Here is a 25,855-nt window from a genome sequence, read left to right as displayed (position 1 = left end):
TATTGTGAAGTATGTAACTGAGACCAGTCCAAAGAAGAATGCTGAAGTTTCCGCTAATCCAGTATACCTATGTTTACCGTGGAAGGGCGAGTCAGTATCACGTATGGTTCAGCGTCGGGTTAAGTCTGCCGTGGAGTCCAATTACCATAATGTTCATATTCGCTTCATCTACTCCACGGTGCGTGCGTTCACGGTGAGGAAGGACGTCCTACCTACAGGCCAATTATCCAAGTTGATTTATCACTTCGAGTGTCGGCAATGTGAGAGCCGATATGTAGGTAGGACTCTTCAACATCTGGACGCACGCATCCGACAACACGCACCGCTACACCTTATTCCACAACACGCACGATCCACTCGACCACGGAGGGGACGTCCAGCAAAGAATCATCCTGGTACAAGATGGTCCAACGCAGCGGCATCAACACCAAGGAACGTCACCTCACAATTAACTAGACCACCAGAAAAACAACCGGACAAGACACCTACGTGCGTGGCAGTGACAGGAACCACATCAACCAGAAGAATAACAAGATCGGCAACGGCGGCGATGGCAGCGACTAAAGCACAGACAGAGGCAACGGCTAGGGTCCACTCGACTAGCCATGTGAAATCGGATGTGTCCACCGCACATGCTGATTGTTCTGATGTTAGTTCTGATAAGTATGAGTCGTCCATTGCTAGTCATTTGTTTGAGCATCCTGATTGTCGTGCTGTGTATTCGGATGATTGTTTTTCGATTGTGTCACGTGTACGCAGTGCTAGATTGCTGAATGTTTTGGAAGCTGTATACATCCACACAAGGAAACCCAACCTTTGCAAACAGAAACAAATCAAATTCACACTTAGGCTGTTAGGTAGGTCGTCAAAACCTCGTTAGTTACATGTATGTCCAGTGGTTGTCTCTTGTTGTCGCACTACATGTCGCGCTTATTGAGTTTTCTCGCATTTGCACCTTTGTGTCATTATTGCAATTTTCGCTGTTTACTTTAGCTATCTTCTTTCTTTCTTTCTTTCTTTTTGCGCTGTTTTACCACCTTCTTACTGTATTTAATCCACTGTTCCGGTTCCTTTTCTCTTGCCTGTATTTCACCTGATGAGAAGGCTTGAAAGTATACTTGTGAAGACAAAAACTTTCAAGATGTTTGTAATGAGCCTGAAGTGTGTCCTTTTTATGAGTATTATCGCATTTTTGTCTCAGAGGAAACTGTTTACCTATTATTATTATTATTATTATTATTATTATTATTATTATTATTATTATTATTATTATTATTATTATTATTCTCAATTCATGGATGACATGGTGTCAACCAATATTATGAATGAGGGCTACCAGCCATGGAATAAAAGAACAAGAAGAGGCAAAAATGCACACGCAAAATATGGCAAGTTAAATGAAAATGAAAATGAAATAAAAAGTAAATCAATCCAAAACCAAAATCAATTATAAAAATCAATCCAAAACCCAAATGAATTGTACAGGTAGCATAAATGTATGTGATTTACTTTGGAGCTTGAAGTAATACACAAAGAGAATGAAAATCAATGATTAGTAAATGAAGATCGACGTACGTGTACATTTATCAAGCTTAAAAACCCATTGAGGGTGTTGCTGGACTTTAATTGCTGAGGGAAATGCGTCTTGAAGTCTATTCCTATACAGTAAAACCTGTAACTAAAGACCACCGTGACTAGCGACCAGCCTGGTACTACAGGCCACTTTGCCAGGCATGGACGGTCTCACATTCATACATGGTTGGGCGGTGCAAACCTCTAACTAAGGACCACCTGCAGTAAAACCTGTGACTAACGACCACCCCTTGGGGCCAGAGAAAGCGGTCTTTAGTGGCAGGTGGTCCTTAGTTAGAGGTTTGCACCGCCCAACCATGTATGAATGTGAGACCGTCCATGCCTGGCAAAGTGGCCTGTAGTACCAGGCTGGTCGCTAGTCACGGTGGTCTTTAGTTACAGGTTTTACTGTATATGGGATTAACTGGTGACAGACAAAGAGATACATCAGGGAGTCGTATACATATATAAGGCAACATTGCCTGTTGGGAAATCCCTAACAAAATAAGAAAAGAAAAAATAATAATAATAAGTAACGTCTTCTGCATAGCTACGGGAATTAAATTATTATAATGCACCAAATTTTCTGGTCAATGTTGATCTACGATAAATGTGCATAATCAGTAAATTGATGTTGCTTTTTTTGTTTTGTTTTTTGGTTTCCCGTTCTCGGGGCCTTCTATTCGGTACTCTTTGTAGTTCAAGAACCCACCCCTCCCCAAGCAATCATAAACTGTGATGTTGAATCCACACGCACCCATCTTTTTTCCCACTAGGAGTCTAGGACCACATCGACACCATCAGCTAACAGTGTGTCAGGGCAACTGAACCCAGATGCACCTACCTTCACTCTCCCATCACCATACGATACCTCAGCCTTCATACCAAACAAACATTCCCATCATATGCGGCTAGCCACAACCAATTCTTGCAGCTGGTACCCAAAGGCCGATGAAATTAATAACATATTTGGTACTTCAGACATGGACATATTAGACATCACCGAAACCTGGCTAACTCAGAAAATTCCTAACTCTGTATTATTGCCAACTGCCGCTTTTGACATAGTGCGAAGAGACCGCCCATCTCATGTCGCTCTGCGTGGCGGTGGTGTTGCTTTCTTACTCCGACCAGGACTTGCCTACGTCAGACGAGCAGACCTCGAGCCTGCCAACACCAACCTTGAAATCCTATGCATTCAACTTAAAAATGGCCACAAAGATGTCTATATTTTCTGCTGTTATCGGCCACCAAGGCAGGATCATTCAACCTTCCTCTCTGGCTTGCGTGAGTCCATCTCTTCCATTACGGACACTACGGCTTCCAATAGTGAGGTTTTGCATTCCGAATTTCGGTACAGCGTTCTTCGGTCATTTGTCGAACATCAAAATGTCGAATTTTCGCACCAACGTTTGTTTTGCAAGTCGAAAATGATGAGTTTTCATTTCGTGAGCCCCAGCATCGGCAACGTCCCGTCCCGTGCTCCTTTTCTTGCTGATTCCAACGAACTTTGATCGCCCAAAGAGTCGAGGGCCAAACCTGCCTCCTCAGTCGCCTCAGAAAAACCACCTCCATGGCCAAGTCAAATTTATGCGTGTCGCCATAGTCTTTTCAGCCACACAGATGAAGGTGAGGACACTCCAGGCGAAAGAGAGTAGACAGGCAGTGAAGAGGAGCAATCAGAGGTAGCTGACGATGCTATGTCGCCAAAGACGCCTGCCAAGCGATGCCGAGATAAGAAACCTCTTTGAATGAATCACGCGCTAGCGCTCTTCTACGAGAAAATGCATCCGAAAAATATTTTCGGCAAAGTGAGCTTTTTCCGAACAAACACGCCGAATCTTCGTGTGCATTTTCGACCTCGCTCCCGCGTGCCGAATCTTTTTGCCGAATTTCGGAATGCAAAACCTCGCTATTATCATCCTCGGTGACTTTAATGCCCGGCACAACGAATGGTATAGGCAGGAGGATCCGAACACTGCTGCTGGAAGATGCCTTGTCGAACTGCTGGATGATACTGGTTTTACACAACTTGTACGCGACCGCCCAACACGTTTCTCCGCCGCAGGTCAGAGCTCTTCTCTCCTGGACCTTGTTCTCTGTAACCAACCATTCCTCATCCACAACCTCACCACACTTCCCCCTGTCTCTGATCACTGTCCTGTGGTATTTGATCTCGCAATACAGACTCGTTCCCAGCAACCAGTGCACTCTGATTTGCTCGTGAACAACTATGCAGCCACAGACTGGCCCGCACTTAATAACCACCTTTGGAGCCTCCCTCTTCTCGCTGCTGTACAAGAAGCCGGTAGTACAGATGAAGCATGGGTCTCCTGGCGAACACTAGTTGACACAGCCATATCATCTTTTGTTCCGAAGGTTAGAAAGCGAACAAATCGTTATGGAAAGCCTTGGTTCACCTCTGTGCACCATCGCCTCCGTCAACGTCGAGATCGACTATTTGCTGCAGCAAAACGCGTCAATACCCCTGAGTGCTGGGCTGCTTATCGCATTTCAAGGAACTGCCTCGTCGCTGCCATCCGTAAAGCTAAACGTCACTTCTACGACCAGATGTCAGAAGGCCTTCACGCAGATCGAGGATCTTATGACTGGTGGAAGAGAGTCAAGAAAATGTGCCACATCAATTGTCCTCACACCCCTATACCTGATATCTAAGGAGTCGATACCTTAGCGGTTACCGACCCTGAGAAAGCGAACATCTTCTGTAAACAGTTCGCCAAGAATAGTCAAGCTACGCCGTCGTCGGATGCAGATTATCGTGATTTCGCCATGCCTTCTTCTTCGGAAACATTTGCCATCCGCCCTCTGTCTATCGTAGAAGTATTCAAGGCACTGTCGACCTTTTAAGTGTGCGAAAGTCTACAGCTGGCAGTCTTCCAAACAGGATCCTACGAGAGACAGCCGAAGTGCTCGCCCAATCCCTCACTGCTCTCTTTAACCGCTGCACCACTTACCGATCCCAACCCCTTGAGTGGAAAGTTGCAATCGTTACCCCAATTTACAAAGGTAAGGGAAGTCGCAATGACCCTGCTAACTACCGGCCGATATCTCTGCTGAATGGTGTGGCAAAATGCTACGAAGCGTTAATCAGCCGCCAGGTGTACGCGTTTGTAGCGAAACACAAACTACTGTCGCCGAAACAGTTCGGGTTTCGCCACCACCGAAGCACGGTTGACCAACTTGTGTATGTCACATCAACTGTCAGCTCTGCATTTGATAACCGGGCCCAGTGTGATGCCGTCTTTCTCGATTTCTCGAAGGCATTTGATCGTACCAGCCATCGCCTCCTAGCCTCATGTCTGTCCGGTTGGTGTGCACCTGACTCATTCGCGTGGCTGATGGACTTCCTGGAAGACCGATCGATGTCTGTGCGGGTCGGCACTGAATTATCAACCCATATGTCGCTCACCGCTGGTGTGCCACAAGGCTCCCACCTAGGCCCTCTATTGTTCAACCTTTCTATCAACTCCCTTCCCAGCATTCCCCAATCCAGCGATCTGACCCTGTTTGCGGATGATTCCAACATGGTCTGCGTTTCTCCGCCTACTGTCGTACCCGCCGCGCACACTGCCTCCCTGCAACTAGACCTTGATAGATGTGTGAACTGGTCCCATAAAGCTGAAGCAGTTTTCAATGCTAACAAATGTGTCCATGTTCCCTTTTGCAAACCTACTTCTTGAAGTAAATCAAACCCACCTGATCCCAGGACCGTCACCATGGCCGGTACGTCACTGACCCAGCCCTCTTCCCACCGCCATCTGGGCATCATCCTCACTCCTTCACTCAATCTGTCCCCCCATATTCAACACATTACAAGCAAATTTCGAGGTCGGGTTTTTCTTTTAAACCACATGTCCAACTTCCTTCCTTTTCCTGCTGTGAATCTTTTGTATAAAATTAATGTTATGTTCGTCCCCTCCTTGAATATGCTGTTCCCGTTTGGATGTTTTCCGTTGCAGCCACCATGTCCACAACCCTTGATAAACTGCAGGCTACTGCTGCTAGAGCATACTTAAAAAAAATAGTAAACTCAAGCGTCGGCCTGACTGGACGACTTCCAAAGAAGACCTCAATGTTCTGTCCTCTTGGGAATCTTTAGCATGGCGACGGCAGATTCTTGGCCTTGTCTATTTCCACCATGTGTTCTCCCAATATCCCTCCTTGTTGTCTCACTTCCAGCTACCCTCTTCCCAAAGCAGTCGTCACCCTTCATCCATAATTCTTCCTAAAGCTGGCACCTACTTTCGTAAATCAACCCTTTTTTCTTTGAGTGTTGCCTGGAATAAACTTCCTGAAGATATTCGTTCACTCTCTACAAGAGCGAAATTTAGTGTTGCTGTTCGTCGGTATCATTCGCAATCTATGTTTTCTTTGAAAGGTATTCCTGACTTTTGTGTCTAGGCTAACCACATCTATGATAGTTTCAATAGTTTGTGTATATGTCAGTTATAGTAGTCCACAATGCTGCTTTTCTAATTCTCACTATGATTAGCATGCAATGTACTACCCGAAGTAGTGAATTTACTTCTTTTGTACTAATGTATCTTCTACCTCTTCTCCCTTACGAACATACTTTCTCATTTTCCATACTTACTTTACTCCCTTCGATAGGCATCTATTTGCCTCTGGAGGATCCGTGAAATAAAAATCAATCAATCAATCAAAATAGTTGTACTTCTGTACTGTTAACATGCATGTTGAGCTATCCGAATTCAAATAAACACTAAAAAAACTTAAAAAAACTGGCTCTCATTTGCCACCACCCGGGTACCCATGTTTCGAAGGCGATACAGCTATCCGGAGCAGAGAAACAGCCGGCCAGAAGAAAAGCAATTAATTATTTTTACACGTTTTGTTAAAAAATGCCGAATCATCGGCGAATGTTAAAAAAAGCCAAATCACCTCGTAGACTACGGACTCGTACTGTCGTGGACATGGAAATCCTATGGGACTGCCCTATTCAAAATTTAAAAATAATCCAGTCTTGCTTGAAAGTGATGACGTCAAAACGGCCAGGGAGTAGTAAGTTGACATCAGATTTCTATTTTTGGATCCACTACACTTGTAAGCGTCTAAGGTGTGACTTTGCCTAAGTATGTGGGTGCATAGCAACCCACTCATGTCGCATGCAGGTGTGACTTTTATTTCGCCACCAGTTGTAACCCCGCCCCCAGTAGCCAAATCAGTCAGTTTCACTGGCTACATCACCATGCTGTGGGTAAGACCACTTGAAATGTGCTTCAATCCATACAAAAACTGGATCCAAGTGCATCCAGTTTTTGAATTTTTGAAATTGTTGCTATGCTGTGACGTAGCACTTTCAAGCCCGGACCGGGCCGAGACCGGCGCCCGGCCCTCAGCGCGTACAGAACAGCGCTTGATCCGATGCGACCAGCGCGCGCGCTGCAGTACTGCTTACCCACGGCTGCATGGCCACATAGTCATTGGCCAGCACCCTGGGGCCGCTAGACGTGCGACTGGATTTCCATTTCCCGTATGTCACATGACTGTCGCCTTGGAGTCGACCAATGACAGATCAAATTACGCGGGCTGGAAAGCGCGATCCTGCCTGATGAATGGTGATGGAACTAGTTCCACTGCCCGTCGTCAAGTGACGACGGGCAGTGGACGGAATCCACTGCCCGTCGTCACTTGACGACGGGCAGTGGACAGAATCTACTGCCCGTCGTCACTTGACGACGGGCAGTGGACAGAATCCACTCATGAGTCTACCATTTCAATGACAAGCTTCTGTGGTCTGAAAGTACATGCAAAAGCCGTGTACTGAGTCTATAGTCCGTGTCCGGTTGTCGAAGTCACTCTCACTCAGCTCACACTGACACAGCCTCATACAGCCATACAGGACTCGTGTCAAGTCACAGAATGGTTCATGTAAACTCAAACGTCAAAGATTGTGAGTGATCTCCTTGGCTTGGGTGCATACGGGAAACACGTTCCAGTCACTCATACTCGGTCAGCACCGCTGCTCATCCAGCCCTTGCCGCTATCGCGGCGCGGGCAGGATTCCGCGGTACTGCCCTCATACTCGTGCAGGAACCTGTACGTCCACGACAGTAGAACCTAGCTAACTCCTTCAAACACCCCCTACTTCGAGCAAAAATGCCACGAAATGCTGACTGCTAATGGCCCAATGGGTCTAGCTGGCATTTTGGAGCACGTGCGCCACCCCCATATCTACTTAACTGATCTAGATCTTTCTACTTCTAGCTACGTGAACCATGTGAACCTGAAAAGACTCTGCATCTGGACCGCCTCAACGCAAACTTACTTCAACATGCCAGCTTCCTTCCACAAACATTATTTCGAGTGAACAACGGTTGAACCCACGCTGCGCTGATGTCTAGTGATGATCGGTTTGGGTTCACAACATTGTATACAATTTTGCTGTCAAACCGTTCCAATTCCGGCATCGAACCGTCGCCTCTCTACGTTTTACCGCTGCATGAGCGTCGAGCGCGAGGCGAACGGAATTTTTATAGAGACGCATTTTGAGCACTTGACTATTGTCAGTTTCAAGATACTACTTACTAGTACAGTATCAAGACAGACTGATTAATTTATGAATTATACTGCCGCTAGTGGATCGCTTGCCTGGCATGCCATTGGGACTAGCGTAGCTAGACTAGAGTTCGTCCCGTCATCGCATTTTAATTATTAGTTTGTTGGTGTTTGTTTGGGCGTTAGACTGGAGTTCCGTGTCACTCTGCTTGTGAAGTTGTGTGATCCAGTGCCAGTGGATGATGCTCTTAGGTTTGCTGACCAGTTTGCCTGTTTGCAATGATGAGTGGTGGAGGGATCGAGGAGGACGCTTCTCATGGGGCTCATTTGGATGATCTGGATGAACACCCGCAGTGTTGCGTTTGCATGGCAGCGTACTCTTGCGAAGACGAGCACAGCGTCCCTCGGGGGCTGACATGTGGACACACATTTTGCACGGGTGAGTGAAATAAGTTTACGAAGGGGCCGATGGCGATCATGCTCTTGCAGTCTTGGCGTGAAGTGCTAAAATCGACGTTCTCTTTCAAACGGCCCATAATGCCATCTTGATTCTTGACAGCTACCGAATACGTAACCATGGTAACGTCGCTGAATTCGGAACCTGTGCATTTCAAAAGTACATGGGCTCTACGTCGTACAGTCCATTCAGAAAATGATGGACTTCTAGCTTTTGGCCATGAATGGGTCAAACGTTGAGTTTTTTCAGAATTTTTGTCTGCTATCCCCAATGGAATCCTCTTCCAATTATGTTTCTGAAGTCTATTTCTCCACAAAGCAAGCCATAGCAAGGATAGGATTTCGGCCAGGTTTTGCCCCAAGAGCACTGAATTGGGAAAATCCAGGCCGTTTGACCCTGCCTGCAACAGTGCATTGTACGGTTCGGACCCCAGTTCAGGTACCCTTTTTGGACCCTTTTTCAAATTTCAAATTTCACAGCACTGCACTGTGTACGATAAAATCTTGAAAAATCGCCTAATACGGGAGCTCGCCAGAGCCAGGGCCCATCTTTTTGTGAATGGACTGTAGACTTTTTCGAAAGCAAATATATAACTCGGATACTGAGCCAGTAATAAAATGTAAAAAAGAGAAGAAACACATGAGAACGAGTTATGCAGCAACTATCCACGAATGTAACAAGATGATAAACGGTCAGAAAGTGCGATAATAGGGCACAAAACTGACAGGCTACTGAGACATTCAGCGACCCAGTTTTGGCGGATGTTCATGCATGTCGATGACGATACTGGCAAGACCATTGGACAATACGGTCAAAGCACGATTCAAGAACGCAAAGCAACATTCCACACAACTTGTGTGGCTCAAAAGATGCGAAGATCAATAAAAGGGGAAGCTATGCGAACAAGAATCATGAAAACCGAACGCCTCAGTAAAACAGCAATGTTATCGCATGAGCTGATTGTTTAGTAACTGGTGGTGTTAGTGGACAGTATAGCGTAACTTGTAGTTCCTTGGTCTTTCTCTTTTGTATAAATTAAACCTTGGCTCTCCATCTGAGGCCATATATATTTTTATTTTTTAAATTTATTATTAACTTAAAGGGGGAGCATACCCTAAAATCAAATTTTCCCCAGTTATAGTCTTCGGGGTGCTGAGTCGAATGGTCTTGGTCCGAGGAAGCTGAGACGCTCCCTCCTTTGTTCCCAATCAAACTCGCGCACTTCCACTGGAACTGGGTGACTGCGCCCTACTAGATGGGGTTTTGTTTGCAAAAGTCACTAAAAGAGTCGTCTCATTATTATAAAAGCACGGATGACCGCGATTGGTCCACATGTTGTAGTCTTTTGGACGCTGGGTCGACTGGGTTTGGTCCGAAAAGGCTGCGATGCAGCGTTCAGCCCTTATTCCCAATCGAACACGGTTGAGTAAGCGCCTACTAAGCGGCCACGTGCTCGTGCGTACGCCAGTCGCCTGGTCACCGTACCTGCAGGCTACAATTTTCACACCAAAGTTCAACTAAAAGGTCCAAAGGTTCAACTCGAGTGACAGGAACTCGCTCAATGGCCCGTCCACTGATGTCATCCCAGCTGCGTTCCGTATTCGGTACATGATTTGATCCAGTGCTCCGCGGCTGTAGGCATTCAGTTCGGACGGCGGTGGCGTGTATGAATGGTTCCTTAGTATACCCTATGCATGTATTATTACTTATACCTGCCTCCCCCCCCCCCCCAGATCAGGTGGCCGTGGGTCCCATATCCGACACATAGCTCGTACAGGCTGCTGAAACCCGATGGGGGTGGCATAGTGTCGTGTAGCAGCCTAGTAACAGGACAGTAGGTGGTGGGCTATGCTGAACAGGATGCAGTCCCAATGGGCGACATTGCACGGTCATTGTGGCCCTGCTAATAGTATTTACAGACAAGGCCTGCGCACGGTCAAGCTGTTTATTTGCTTGTTTCCATTTCTAAAACGTTGCACTTTAACAAACGGGCAATGGGGGGGGGGGGGTCCTCAGTGTTTCAGCAATGTTATACACTACATAACAGACTGCGGAACTCCCCGTGCCTATACCATTGATCCGAGCACTGCTGATCCAGGGACTTTTGTGGACCTGGGTCTGCACTGCTGATCCACGCACTCCTGTAGACCGGGGTCTGCACTGTTGATCCGGACACTCCTGTAGACCGGGGTATGCACTGCTGATCCGGACACTCCTGTAGACCGGGGTATGCACTGCTGATCCGGACACTCCTGTAGACCGGGGTATGCACTGCTGATCCAGGGACTTTTGTGGACCTGGGTCTGCACTGCTGATCCAGGCACTCTTGTAGACCGGGGTCTGCACTGTTGATCCGGACACTCCTGTAGACCTGGGTCTGCACTGTTGATCCGGGCACTCTTGTAGACCGGAGTGTGCACTGCTGATCCAGGCACTCCTGTAGACCGGGGTCTGCACCGCCTGCATGGTTTACAGAGAACAACTAGAAGTGTAGGTTTTGAAGGCGAAAAAGGAATAGAAAATGATTGTTTTGATTGACAGTACAGTGTTGACCTGCATGCAAAGTTTCAAACAGCATGCATGGTGCAAGCTACAAGCTATTCCCGGCCACTGTAGCAAGCTGGTCCTGGCTCAACACGGTACACCGCGAAATCTCGAAAGATGTTGCCTGTGAAAAGCCTGAGGCGTGTCCTCTTTGAAAGTGTGAAAGTACTTTTGTCTCTGAGGAATGATAACGTTAGAAGCAGAAGAAGGACTACAGCGAAGCGTCAGCATAGAATACACAGGGTTCTAGCCAGGTCAAAATAGCACTGAAGTAGGGGGGGGGGGGGGGCATGGGAAACAGTTACCCTATATCCCATTTTTCCACTTTCCAATATTGTCTTGCCACGCCAAATGCAACATATATGGGGCGAATCCCTGACTTCACCCCAGACAAATGTGCCTTTATGAACCATCTATGCATGAAAAACACGAAAATCGGAAAATGAGCAGGAGCGCGCAAACAGAGTGGGGGGGGGGGGTTTCCTGTCCATAAACGATTGCGCTTAGTGTGCGATTCCGTAGATAGTCCCGTAGCCACTGCAGCATGCCACCACCAATACCGAAAGTGGCCGCTTTGTGTAGGACTCCAGGGTGCAACACGCGGTCAAACGCACCGGCGATGTCGACAGCCAGGACGTGGGCACAGCCACCAGAACCAGCTGCCAGCGACCAATCATGCCCAAGTACTGCTAGTAGGGCCGCTGTCCCAAGGCCACTGTTAAATCCGTACTGCTTGGTTGACAGGAGATGATGTTTTTCAAGGTGATTCACAATTTGACAGTTCACAATACGCTCCATCACTTTGGAGATGATGGGGAGGCGGGAGACTGGGCGGTAGTTCTTAGGGTTGGATAGGCTGCCCTTCTTGTAGACTGACACAACTCGAGCACTCTTCCAGGCCTCTGGCTGAACACCCTTACGAAAGCACGGGGCGAAGAGGGACGTGAGAGGCGATGCAAGTTCATGGGAGCACTCTTTGAGTACTCGGGCAGGGATGTCGTCCGGACCGGAGGCCTTGATAACGTCGAGCTGGTTCAGGAGGCGTTTCACTGTTTGCAGACGGAAGTGGATTCGGCTAAGTGTGCGAGAGTGAGTGTGCATGCCGGCTGCCATTCTCACTGATCTGCCGGCCTGCTATTCACAGCAGGGTGCACTGCTTCACCGGTCATGGTGTGACGCCAAGAGTCCAGGACGGAGCTTTATTCAAGTTCATTGTGTGTGTGTGTGTGTGTGTCATTGTGGCCGGTGTGCGGATTCTGCGCAGGTTGCCTCATCAGACTATGCAATCAAGAGCGTGGTGGGCTGTATTGCGTAAGATGCCCGATATGCAAACACTGTACCTACCTACACGAGCAACGGCATGCAAGTAGCGATGGCCACTGCGAGGCTAGCATGGTGCTCCAGTGCGTGCAGAAAAACTATGCTCTTATCGATGTTCTCGATGCGTTTTCACGGCAGCGGGAGCAGCTGATGACCAATGCGCTCGTGAGTGGAAGCAGGTCACGGGACGACAGCAGGAGCAGTGTGCTCCACTGTGCAATACACGATGTGGCGAAGAGAGTCTATTGCGTCGACTGCGTCCATGCTATCTGCATCTACTGTCAGGTGCACGGTGATCATTTAGGTCATCATTGTGAGCTGGTGGACGGTGCCATGGATTATCTTTGGGGAAAGATTTCCGTCACGGAAGCACACGTGAGTCCTGTGGGCATGTTCGGAATGTTTAAAAAAATCAGTGGTTTGGAAGCTTGTGTATGCAATCTGCATATTTGTTTGTTGTGGTCATTCCTTTTGTTGCGCAAACCTCGCATGAGTTCACGCGCGGTGTGAACCTGTTTGTTTCACCAGCAGCTGCTGCTGGACCAGTGCACAGGAGTGGAAGAAACCTGTGCGCTTCAGGTCAGACTTCACTCTGTCCATCAGTGCACAGCACACAGCAAGTGCTATGCAGCAGGAAATGTTCCAGCACACGCAACATTCCGTACGAGCCCAGGCCGCCGGTTAAACACAGAAGACATCTGTACCAGGGGCGTGGCACACAGTACGGTCACTACGGTATTGACCGTACCACTATTTCACCCAAGTACCCCGTGAATCAATAAAATGCACTGATTTGGGTTCTAATTTTCCAAAATTTTCGGCTCAGCCACCCCCCCCCCCCCCACGAGTAAATTGTACTTCAGATGGCTGACCGTACCACACTAAATTGCCTTCCGACGCCCCTGTGTACGATGTTGAATTCTGAACTACAGGCGGGTCACTGAGATGTGCTGCGGGCCTATTGCACTGTGTGTGCTACAGTAGGATAGTGCGGACGTTTCTTGCGGTTCTACTTTAGGACACTGGAAATATTGTATGGAACTTAAGGAAATCAACTCTGTACCAACATTACCTGTTGCACAGTAGGTCCTCCTAGCGATACTAACACAATGTACATGTAATCGTTGTTTTGTGAACAGTTCACCGTGAATGAATACCACTGCATCCAATCTCTTCTGTGTAGTCCATCACGCTCTCTGCACGCTTCAATGTGCGTGCCTTTTTCGCTTTGTTGGTTCCGCAGGTGGAACAGCTATACCGGGATTCCTTGGAGAGTATATCCTTTGTCAAGGAGGTACTGATGCGGGACGCCAGAAAGTTCCGCTACCCCATCACCGCCAAAGCCTTGCAACTCCTGTCGGTGTTGCCCGAATGGTGCCACCCGCTTATGGTTAAATGTATGAACGTAATTATGACCCTGGCCGACGCCTTGGAGTCGCTTGCTGCCACTTTTAACAGGTAGAGTCTGCTCGCAACACCGTATTTTCCCACGTACAGGCTGCAGTGCATTTAACAAACACCTGTAACTCACCCAAAACATCGGTGCAGCTTATACTAGAATAACAATGAGTAACAATGAGTAACAATGAGTAACAATGAGTAACAATGAGCCACTTGCTTTTGCAATCCAGACGGTGTGCGCACACATGTGTATACCGTACGCCTAGAAAGTCACACATTTTCTCCCCAACTTTTTTGAGAGGTGGACTGAACTTTTGATGCACATGTTTTAGATTTTTACACTCGCAGACAATTCTAGTTACTGCGAAGCAGCCCATCGCTCAGCCATAATTCTGTGCATACTGGCATTGCCACACTGATACTTGTATACCTTATGTGTTACCCTGATTGTCCAGGTAAACTTTGAAGTGATTTCATTGTTTGCTTGTTGAGTAGCCTGTCCGACCAATCCTGCACACCTACCAATAGTCAATACAGCTGAAGCAACCGCCAGCTTTATCTTTGTATTGTTTGGTGTGTGTGTGTGCGTGTGTGCGTGCGTGTGTGTGTGTGTGTGTGTGTGTGTGTGTTTGAACTTCTCACACGGGTTCACACGGTTCAGCGAGGGTCTCCAGGGCACTCCAGCCATTGTGATGAGGGAGCTCCAGTCTGCTAGTCAACGTTGCAAGGTCTTCAGAGATGAACTACACTGCAGCCGTGGTGTACAGGTACATGCTTCAACTCTGCTCAGAGATGAACTGCCTGACTTCGTGGATGGGCCAGAATATACGATAATGCTATGCGCACTGGTTGATCGCGATCTGAACGAAATCCGTACAATACAGCCCTTCTCCAACCAAGCACTACTGGAACTGGACATGGGTGTGCGCCAAATGGGCCTGACCCACCTGATAGAATGCCTCGATCGCGCTCTCCCGTTTGGCGGTAATGGACTTTCTATGTACATTCGTGCATGGGCATGTGTGTGTGTGTGTGTGTGTGTGTGTGTCGCGATGTGTGTGTGTGTGTCGCGATGTGTGTGTGTGTGTGTGTGTGTGTGTGTGTGTGTGTGTGTGTGTGCATGCGTGCGTGTGTGTGTGTGAGGTGTGTGTGTGTGTGTGTGTGTGTGTATGGGTGGGTGGGTGGGTGTGTGTGTTGCTATAGCTTCTGCTGTAGCATCGCTATCATCACCTCCGGCGATGGGCGTCAAAAGGTCAAGGTGTATGTGTGTGTGGGGGGGGGGGGGCTGCGTTGGGATCTTGGATGATCTTCGTTCATTGTTTTGGATGCCGAACAACACGCACATGCCAGTGGTCAAATCGAAAAGGTCCGTTCTTCTTGTGGTTGTCAACAGAACTGCTCTTTGAAATGTAGAAGCCCGGAATCTTCAACCCCAGCTTTGCATAGCTGCAACACATAGAACACATAGTTATTGATCATGATTTTATAAGTAACTTGACAAGCTGAAAACGATGAGGGTTTTTTGCCCTAAACAGTATTTTCCTGGCGGGCCATTGATGTGTGGGCTCCGGCCCACAGTTACCAGGCACCCGGATATTGACTCGAGAGGTTCTATGTTGTGTATGGCTGCGAAGTAGAATGTCTGGACTTACAGTCCATTCATAAAAAGATGGGTCCTGGCTCTGGCGAGCTCCCGTATTTGGCGATTTTTCGTGATTTCATCGTACACAGTGCAGTGCTGCGAACTTTGAAATTTGAAAAAGGGTCCAAAAAGGGTGCCTGAACTGGGGTTCGAACCGCAGAATGCACTGTTGCAGGCGGGGTCAAACGGCCTGGATTTTGATGGTTTTTCCCAATTCAGTGCTTTTGGGGCAAAACCTGGCCGAAATCCTATTCTTGCTATGGCTTGCTTTTTGGACAAAAAAACTTCAGAAACATAATTGGAAGAGGATTCCATATGGGATTGCAGAAAAAAATTCTAAAAAAACTCAACGTTTGACCCATTTATGGCCAAAAGCTAGAAGTTCATTTTTTTCTGAATGGACTGTAGCTACCAGTTCGGTAAAGCTGCTTCAGCCCTGATTGCTAAACATCAATGTAGTGCAGCTGAGCCGATACTACTTCAACTGAGTAGTACATGTACATGCATGTGTTCTGCTGATTTGGTCTTGTTGCATGCCGGCCGGCTGGCTTTCTTCTCTACTCTGTCAGATGCTGCATGTTTCGAGAGCTTAAAAGGTAAGATTATCTCTTTTCCTTCTTTCACATATTGTGTGTGTGTGAGGGGGGGGGGGGGGCTCTCCCTTCCTCTTTCTCTTTTTCTCCTGAGTTCCCGGTCTTCCTTTTGTCCACAATTGCTCTACGCTAAGAGCTGGCCTCTTCCTCACATCCCATGCTCGAAGAGCTTTCAGACTTCACTGAACTCACATTGGAAGCTGCACCATGTTTTCGCTCAAACCCAGGCATTGGCCCACAGTGGCAGTCACTTTCTTTTCTCCCAGTTTTACTTTCTCCGTCACTGCCTAAAATACAGTCGAGATGGTTCAGTTTTTACCCACCAGTGTATTTTGGTGCGAATTACATTCCTACTCTGAGTCGCTGTCTCCATGATTGCCACCGTCAGTATAAACTAGACTGTGTAGCAGCCATTCCTGTTGTAATGCCGGACTGGCATTGGTGAAGTGCACATACACTGCGGTGTACAGAGGACTGTCAGCTGTGGTGATGAATCCGTACATACACTGCGGTGTACAGAGGACTGTCAGCTGTGGTGATGAATCCGGAGCGGCAGGAGCATACTATAACTACAGTCAGACCTCGCTTAGCCGCACGAATCCGTTTTCCACAAAAAAATATCCGGATAGGCAAGGGAACCGGATGATCGAACACACTTACTGTATGTATGCATGACATATGCTGTAAAAAAACAAAACAATAGGAGGACAGAGAAAGTGTTTTTACTCCGAGTTTCACGCACTAAGCGATCATCAGAAAACGGTAATGAGAAATCTGGATCAGTATTGGTTTATATACTCACAAAGCAAAGTGTAAATACAGCATGGCGCAAATCTAAAAGTTGTGAATGGCGGCAGTGCAAAGTTTGACATAATTATGCTGCACAATGTAGATCGGTAACCAACGATTTTCTTCCGGATGGCGAGGGATCCGGATAAAAGAGGACCGGATAAGCGATGTCTGACTGTATTACGTTGGACTCGGTAGGCAGTTTGATCACAATACGATAAGGAGCTCAACTTATTAGTTTTTAAATGCAGATTGGTGGCCTGAGGGCTTGCAGTCATCACCCACATGGATGTGTTAGCCTGTAGGATTGAACACGAAAAGTGTTCACATGATATTTTTCTGGCAATGTTGATTTAGTTTGGAGTTGTACGTAAACGTCACGTTGCTTCCTGTACGTGCGTTCCTAATTCCTGGTCTTGATGCTGTGAATACCTGCACAGAGGAAGTGCGGGGAATCATCCTTCGTCCCTTGGAGAGCCAACCTCGTCCAGTCAGCAAGCGAGTCGCTTCAGAGAGCGGCCTGACTGTAGCGGCTGAGGCAGCCTGTGCGGAGATGTCCGCTCCTGGGCCCTGTGCCAAGCGACTGTGCACTGCTACGCACATACAGTCATCATGTCTTGTGCAGGCAGCAGGCCCAGACAATTACCTACCACCAGCAGCAGCAGCCACGCAGAGAGCTACCCCAAGCTGTGAGCTGACATCAGGAACTGCACCAGAGGGACTTGGCTGGCCGGGGCATGAACGGACGCCGGCTCTTGCCGCCGCGGAGGGACACAGTCTACGAAACACACTGTTGTTGACACCCGGCACCGGCGACCAGCCCTACGCAAGTGATGCACTGGTCGCACTGTCGTCACCTGGAAAACGACATCACCATAGCAACGAGCTGGAATCAGCACCCCTAGCAAAGCGAGTCTTTCCCCGAGTGTTCACGCCAGCCAGCTATTATCAAAGAACGACGACTTCATAACAATTGCAGGTATGCGTAATAAAAGAATTATAATCAAAATAGTACTCATTGATGCAGACAGCCAGACTATTTCGGCCAATGAGGCCTCATCAGTGCAACTCCGAGCTTAAAATAGGATTGAAATGTCAGCCATGGCTACGAGAATATATAAAAAATAGTATACATGGCAACTTTTGACCGTGCATGTCTCTTTACACGTTAGTGCGAGTGGCTTTTCAGTTACTTCTGGCTCCACGCCGGGGATAATCTTGCTTGTTCCCCGTGTGCCGTTCGGAGAGACTGGAGCAACTACCGGTCACGTTACTTCGTTGCAGGGAGTCATAGGCAAACCGTATGGGTACGATTCCCTGCTTCATTGAGTCGTGTTGCATTCTGATCATCATCCACCATGAGTGTAGTCCGTTCTGGAACTAAACCTTTGCTACTTTGTTGGTTGACATGAGGGCGAGTTTAATTTTGTTCATAGCTATTTTTAAATGGCAATACATGAGAGAGCTTGGAAGCTCAGGGCCCTACGCTACGCTTTTTTTTGCCCAGCTCATCATTCATGTTATTAGAACTGTTGGATTTTTTTTTTTTATTGACTGGCTACATCATTGTATTGCAGAAACGTTTCAGTCAGTTTGAATATGAGTTAGGCAAAAGTAAAAAAATCATTTCTCCTATTTTTTTAAGACAACCTGGGATTCGAACCCGCACTATCGCCCTGCATGCATTCCCCCGATACACTTCGCATACATACTCATTCTTCCAAGTTGCCAAGAATTTTCTGAGAAATCAAGCAAAACGTTCGAGTGCTTGCAGCTCCGTTATACTAGCTCGTATCGACCCCGGAGTGTTTCGAGCCGACAGCTGAGAATCTCGGCTACCTCGTTGGTAGTTTGATTGTTGAATTCGGTTGAGATTTGACGGAGTGATGACTCTTTGAGTGCACTTGCACACATGGCATTGGCCCCTCTCGTATACATTTGGGACAAAAAAAGTATCAGAATTTGGGGAAAAAATGGCCCGGTCGGCCGACCCGAGGTCATTATTTGTTTTGGCCTTATAGCCCTCTTCTACCATGCAGGATCGCTCCAAACATTGACCTTGCATGGAGCGGCTTTGGAGCCATAACTTACTGCATGTAACTCGGACGTGTTACTTCGGTTCTGCCTGTACAATCGACTCCACTCTTAAAGAACTGGCACGCAGCGAATTTCGTGATGTAGAGAACCACTGTCCATGTCCCTCTTTGAACCCATACAAAAATTGACCCTTTTTACACGTAGCACACTGTTTTCATTTGACTTTATAACAAACCGTATCTTGTAGGGAGACATGCAAATCAAGTGCACTCATGCAGTTGCGGAACGACTCATTGTTTTGTATAGTGCGAGTACATTTCTGTTATAAAGAAATTTATCTGTAAAGAACTCATACTCGGCTGCGTATTGGTGTTGGTTATATGCAGAGTTGACTGTAATGATTACAGTCTGTTCCACCGCCTACTAGCGACTGTGAAGCTCTTCAGGAGGCAGTACAACCTATCTCAGCATGCGCGCGCGGCCGCCGGCAAGATGTTTACCGAGTGAGCTTATGCCGAACTGTGGACGAGATTGTGCGTGCGTCCATGTTGTGCTGATGTCGCCACGATGTCACTGGGCTTGCGTACAACTACTTAGATGATTGTGTTAGCCAGCAGCTGTTCAGCCCCGTAGCTTGATCCTTGCATGGAGTCCGGACAAGAGCATCTCCCTCTCGTTTCACCCGCCGGCTCTCTTGTGAAGACCCTCATCCAGCATCGATGAACGTACTTCAAGTAGACTGTATGGCACTATGCTGTTTTGTCGTGCCAAAGTAGCTTCCTTGTATTATCAGTGTCCACCTAGCAAGTCTGGTGGTGATTGCTGTACTGTCTGTACATGGCACACTGGAGTAGAGATGCTACCCCGCCACTGGTTGTCTCCATCGTTTCTTTTTCTTCGTAGCTTACCGGTTTTATACAGATTGCTTCCGCGGAGTATTGTGCAGTCTCTTTTGTTTTACTACACTAGTATGGGTTCCCCCATGAGTTCCCCCCCCCCCCCCCCGTCTGAATTGACACTTCTTCCAATAACCAGGATTGAACAGGTTTCCACACAGGTTTGTTTGTTTGTTCAGCTTTATTTTACTTCACCATAAGCACAGGCAAAATCTGCCTTCTCGCTGGGCGTATTACCACAGTTCTCGCAAGATCACGAAGGTTTGCTCCGGATCACTCAGTTCAAAACACACACACACACACACACACACACACGCCGGCACACACACACACACACACACACACACACACACACAGGCTCCCACGTTGGTCCAGTGTCTCAACGGCCATGGGAGCCTGTCTATTATAAAATTGTGAAAAATAATTAAACAATATGAACTTAGACTTGGCTCTCAACGTCTGTTTATCACAACTCCATGAGCGACTCTGACTCACGCTGCTACCTGGAGCTTCACGAAGTGTTTGTCGCGCTGGCAACAAAGCGTCTCTGTAAGTTTGTATCCCTGGTGATGGTTTGGCCTGGAGAGCAAGCAGGATATAAGTGGTGCTTTTCAGGCACAATCTTCCTCAGCCTACTCAAGCTCAACTGATGAGGGGTGAATTTCCCGAAACACTGTGTATTGAGCAGGGAGTGATGCTTTCTTGCAGGTTTGCCACCCGTGTGCTCCGGATGACAGTCATGAGTCAGTCAAGTGTCAAGTTCGGCAAGAAGCATGTGTTCCTAGTTAAAGGGGAAGTTAAGGCAAAAATTAAAATTTCACCAGTTGTAGTCTTCGGGGTGCTGAGTCGAATGGTCGTGGTCCGAGGAAGCTGAGACGCTCCCTTCCTACTTGAATCCCAATCGAACTCGCGCACTTCCACCGAAACTGGGTGACTGCGCCCTACTAGATGGGGATTTGTATGCAAAATGTCACTAAAAGCGCCATTTCGTTCTTATAAAAGCATGGATGACCGCGATTGGCCCATATGTTGTAGTCTTTTGGACGCTGAGTCGATTGGTTTTGGTCCGAAAAGGCTGCGATGCAGCGTTCCTCCTTTATTCCCAATCGAACATGGTTGAACAAGCGGTCACGTGCTCCTGCGTACGCCAGTCACCTGGTCACCGTGCCTGCAGGGTACAACTTACTAGCCTGTTTGACCTTTTTTGGGGGCAATCCTTTCACTCGAGTTGAACTCAAGTTGAACCTTGGTGTGAAAGTTGTCGCCTGCTGGCGTGGTGACCAGGTGATTTGGGCACCCAGGAGCACGTGACCGCTTGTTCAACCATGTTCGATTGGGAATAAAGGAGGAACGCTGCATCGCAGCCTTTTCGGACCAAAACCAGTCGACTCAGCGTCCAAAAGACTACACCATAATTATGGGCCAATCGCGGTCATCCGTGCTTTTATAAGAACGAAATGGCGCTTTTAGTGACATTTTGCATACAAATCCCCATCTCGTAGGCCGCAGTCACCCAGTTTCGGTGGAAGTGCGCGAGTTTGATTGGGATTCAAGTAGGAAGGGAGCGTCTCAGCTTCCTCGGACCAAGACCATTCGACTCAGCACCCCGAAGACTACAACTGCTGAAATTTTAATTTTTGCCTTAACTTCCCCTTTAACTGAGTTGGAACAATCGACTTAATAATTAAACACTTTGTACAAGTGCATGCAGGCCTGTGGAGACTGTTGCCGAATTCCTTTTATTTTTATTTTTTTAAAGCAACTAATTCTAATGCCTGGTTATCCCAACTGCGTCTTCATAAACAACTGAACGGCTTATTATTCCACCCCAGCACAGTATGTGCCTTAACTTTGTTACTGCCTTTTCAAATTATTTTATCTCTTTCCGACTTTACAAACTGTCCTAGAATGTCATATCCTTCAGACTTCACAGACTCTCTTAAACTGTCATGTCTTTCGCCTTCGCGGCATCAATACAATTATTGTCTATCCCCAGGGCCGCCGGACCAACTCTGACCGGCTCACCCCCTAAGATTCGTATAAAATCGGGGAGAAACATTCTGGGTACATGTACATTGGGCGCTTTCGATTACTAGTACACGTTTACACAATTCTGGAACTGGGTTTTGTAATTCTCGATGGACCAAAATGTACGATTTCCGCCCATGTAAACGAACGACTGGAATTCACAACGCATTTTATTCACGGCATAACACAAACAAAATTGGTCGCAAAAAGATACCACGTACACCTTTGCGCGCACGTCGACCCAGCTTCGCGTATATGGTACCGGTCCATCCCGGTGAAGGCTCCATGTCGGCAACAATATTATTGGGCTTCAATAAAGCTGAACGCGTGTGCGAAAGGACCACCCAACATGCATGTATGTATGTATGTATAACTCATAATCACAAGGTGATCGTAGAGGCATTATAGGGGAAGTTAAGGCAAAAATTAAAATTTCACCAGTTGTAGTCTTCGGGGTGCTGAGTCGAATGGTCTTGGTCCGAGAAAGCTGAGACGCTCCCTTCCTACTTGAATCCCAATCGAACTCGCGCACTTCCACCGAAACTGGGTGACTGCGCCCTACGAGATGGGGATTTGTATGCAAAATGTCACTAAAAGCGCCATTTCGTTCTTATAAAAGCACGGATGACCGCGATTGGCCCATATGTTGTAGTCTTTTGGACGCTGAGTCGACTGCTTTTGGTCCGAAAAGGCTGCGATGCAGCGTTCGCCCCTAATTCCCAATCGAACATGGTTGAACAAGCGGTCACGTGCTCTTGCGTACACCAGTCACCTGGTCACCGTGCCTGCAGGGTACAACTTACAGCCTGTTTGACCTTTTTTGGGTGCAGTCCTGTCACTCGAGTTGAACCTTGGTGTGAAAGTTGTCGCCTGCTGGCGTGGTGACCAGGTGATTTGGGCACCCAGGAGCACGTGACCACTTGTTCAACCATGTTCGATTGGGAATAAAGGAGGAACGCTGCATCGCAGCCTTTTCGGACCAAAACCAGTCGACTCAGCGTCCAAAAGACTACACCATAATTATGGGCCAATCGCGGTCATCCGTGCTTTTATAAGAACGAAATGGCGCTTTTAGTGACATTTTGCATACAAATCCCCATCTCGTAGGGCGCAGTCACCCAGTTTCGGTGGAAGTGCGCGAGTTCGATTGGGATTCAAGTAGGAAGGGAGCGTCTCAGCTATCTCGGACCAAGACCATTCGACTCAGCACCCCGAAGACTACAACTGGTGAAATTTTAATTTTTGCCTTAACTTCCCCTTTAATCAGCGAGAAAATTGTGAATGATGTCTCTGAATCCAACTCTATCGTGTGCTGCATGAGAGAGAGCATGCAAGGGAAGATCTGTCCAACTTTTAATGTTAGAAATCCATGATGTCGCGGGCCTTCCTCTCGGTCGAGATCCAGGAGTTGATCCTTGCAGGAAGGGCTTGGAGAAAACGTCATGTCTCGTAACATGGCCAAACCACATCAACTTAAATTTCTTGACTTCGTTCCTCATCAATGAGAAGAATTTCATCCTTCGAGATGAAATGCTTCCGCCGACTCTTACTTTTACTGAGTCTTAGGAGTAACATACCACGACCGCCCGGCGTACCAACCAATCTATCCTGCAGCCTGGAAGAAATCAATGACATCATCGGAGCAAGGATGCGGCTAGCGAACCCAACATAAGCTCCCAGTGGAACCTCGACGGCAGCTTTTCGGGAAGACAAAAGTAGCAACTACATGCAGTTGTAGCCCTGCTTTCGCGCCACACCACTCACCAGCCAGGGAGGCTCTTCCTTGACTTGAGTCATGCATGACCAGACCGGTAACCTGGCAACACACCGAGTGTGCTGGCGAAATTCCGCCCTCTCTTCAGATTTGACGGAATTGGATAAAATCTAACGACGGAATTTGTCACTTTTTGTGTAATCGAACTGTGCATCAACAATAACTAATTCTAGAATTGACCGAAATGCGTGTAATCGAAAGCGCCCATTGTAGTCGTCGCCCAAAAAAATCGGGCCAATGCCATGGCATGGATGCATGTAGATCTACCAGATGCCTGTACAGTCAGTGGCACGGTGCCTGGAGCTGCATGCATGCGTCAGTAGTATAGGCCCAGCAGGGTGCACACTGCTAACGTACTGGTCCACAGTACCAGCACCATGCATGAGCACAGTACAGTGGTGAAAACAGTCCGCGCTGCTCTCTCAGTCTCTGCCTGCTGAGCGAAAAAGGCTGCAATGCAGCGTTCCTCCTTTATTCCCAATCGAACATGGTTGAACAAGCGGTCACGTGCTCCTGGGTGCCCAAATCACCTGGTCACCACGCCAGCAGGCGACAACTTTCACACCAAGGTTCAACTCCAGTGACCACACACACAGGACTGCACCCAAAAAAGGTCAAACAGGCTGTAAGTTGTACCCTGCAGGCACGGTGACCAGGTGACTGGCGTACGCAGGAGCACGTGACCGCTTGTTCAACCATGTTCGATTGGGAATAAAGGAGGAACGCTGCATCGCAGCCTTTTCGGACCAAAACCAATCGACTCAGCGTCCAAAAGACTACAACATATGGGCCAATCGCGGTCATCCATGCTTTTATAAGAACGAAATGGCGCTTTTAGTGACATTTTGCATACAAATCCCCATCTAGTAGGGCGCAGTCACCCAGTTTCGGTGGAAGTGCGCGAGTTCGATTGGGATTCAAGTAGGAAGGGAGCGTCTCAGCTTTCTCGGACCAAGACCATTCGACTCAGCACCCCGAAGACTACAACTGGTGAAATTTTGATTTTTGTTATTTTAAATAGTAAAAAATAACAAAATAAATAAAAAGGAACTGGCACAAGTGCTTAGCTGAGCGCCAACTCCCCGTCCACCAACAGCGTGGTTCAGCACAGTGTCTCAGTTGCCGCTGATGGTTCCGAAGAAGCTCGCAGTTCATCGCTGCTAGCCAGCACTCCCTGAACATGCAGATACAGCACCGAGGTGTCTCGCTAGTTGCTGCTTTCAACCAGGGAGTCGTAAAATACCGGTATTTTACGACTCCCTGCTTTCAACATTGCCAATGCTGCAATCGCTGCTTCAAGTCCCGGGCCGGTTTTAACCGCCATAACTGCAACCGTGGAAAATGTCTTGCTGCAGCCGAGAGGGAATCGCTACCGCTGATCTGCCTGCATTGCCCAAAGCGTTTCCGGCGACAGCAAGACTTGACGAGGCACCAGAAGTCCTGCCAATGACAATGCTCTCCAAACTCTGGCCCCCTCCGGGGGGTGACATTGCCCCATGGCCAGTCCTGCTATACCGGTAAAATCCCGCCAGAGCGCCCATCTCTCCCATCCGCCCCTCACTGTCTACTCCCGTTGTGCTGGCCGCAGCAGAATGCCACTTCTGATCCTCTGTTCAATTATTATTTGCCATGGCGACCCCCGTAAGTCCACATAACGGGCAGGGCAAGGTTGCAACGTTGGGCCTTTTTTCTTTTTCTACGAGACTCTTTATGTTCTGTTGCCCGTACAAGAGGCCGAGTACTGTAAAAAAATATTTAAAAAAGACTTCTTGTCAGGGAAGTGATTGGTTGTATCCTCATATGACTCTGTGATGCCGTACTGTACTGCAGAGACGTGCTCGACCCTGTTGGAAATGTACGCAACAGTGCCCACCCTCTCGACCAGGGATCGCACAAACCCTGAGTTTTGATGGGTCTGTACGACTCCTGGCTCTTGACCGTTGGTCGGTGTACGAGATGCACCAACAGTTTTCGTAGGGTGAGTACTTTTTCATGTAGTACTGAATGCGGTATGCAGGACTCGCCCATCCGCCCCTCCCCACCTGGACCTACTCGAAGGGTGGCAGAGGTAGGGGCGCTCTGGCGGGATTTTACGGTAGTAGTGGGTGTGATGTGTGTGTGTGTGTGTGTGTGTGTGTGTGTGTGTGTGTGTGTGTGTGTGTGTGTGTGACCCACCGAAGCAATTGCTGTTTGGCAAGCTGCCTGCCCCCCGTCCTCGTCACGGCCCGAAGAGGTGGCGAGATGCTATGTCGACTGACCTGG

The 25,855-nt window shown here is 47.9% G+C and overlaps 1 protein-coding gene across 1 annotated transcript; it reads left to right on the top strand.

The window, feature by feature from the left end:
- The first annotated feature begins 7,973 nt into the window (after window positions 1–7,973).
- LOC135804795 (uncharacterized) lies at window positions 7,974–20,572 on the top strand. Its single transcript, XM_065318752.1, has 7 exons — window positions 7,974–8,551; window positions 12,378–12,808; window positions 13,677–13,891; window positions 14,496–14,818; window positions 16,046–16,072; window positions 17,299–17,837; window positions 19,282–20,572. Exons 1-6 carry the CDS (start codon window positions 8,392–8,394, stop codon window positions 17,826–17,828), a joined length of 1,686 nt encoding a protein of 561 aa, XP_065174824.1. The 5' UTR covers window positions 7,974–8,391; the 3' UTR covers window positions 17,829–17,837; window positions 19,282–20,572.
- Window positions 20,573–25,855: the final 5,283 nt, after the last annotated feature.

Source organism: Sycon ciliatum, chromosome 1 (genome assembly GCF_964019385.1).
Source record: "Sycon ciliatum chromosome 1, ocSycCili1.1, whole genome shotgun sequence".
Taxonomy (NCBI): domain Eukaryota; kingdom Metazoa; phylum Porifera; class Calcarea; order Leucosolenida; family Sycettidae; genus Sycon; species Sycon ciliatum.
The sequence above is the reverse complement of the archived record's forward strand: the minus strand, read 5'-3'. Positions and strand labels throughout refer to the sequence as shown.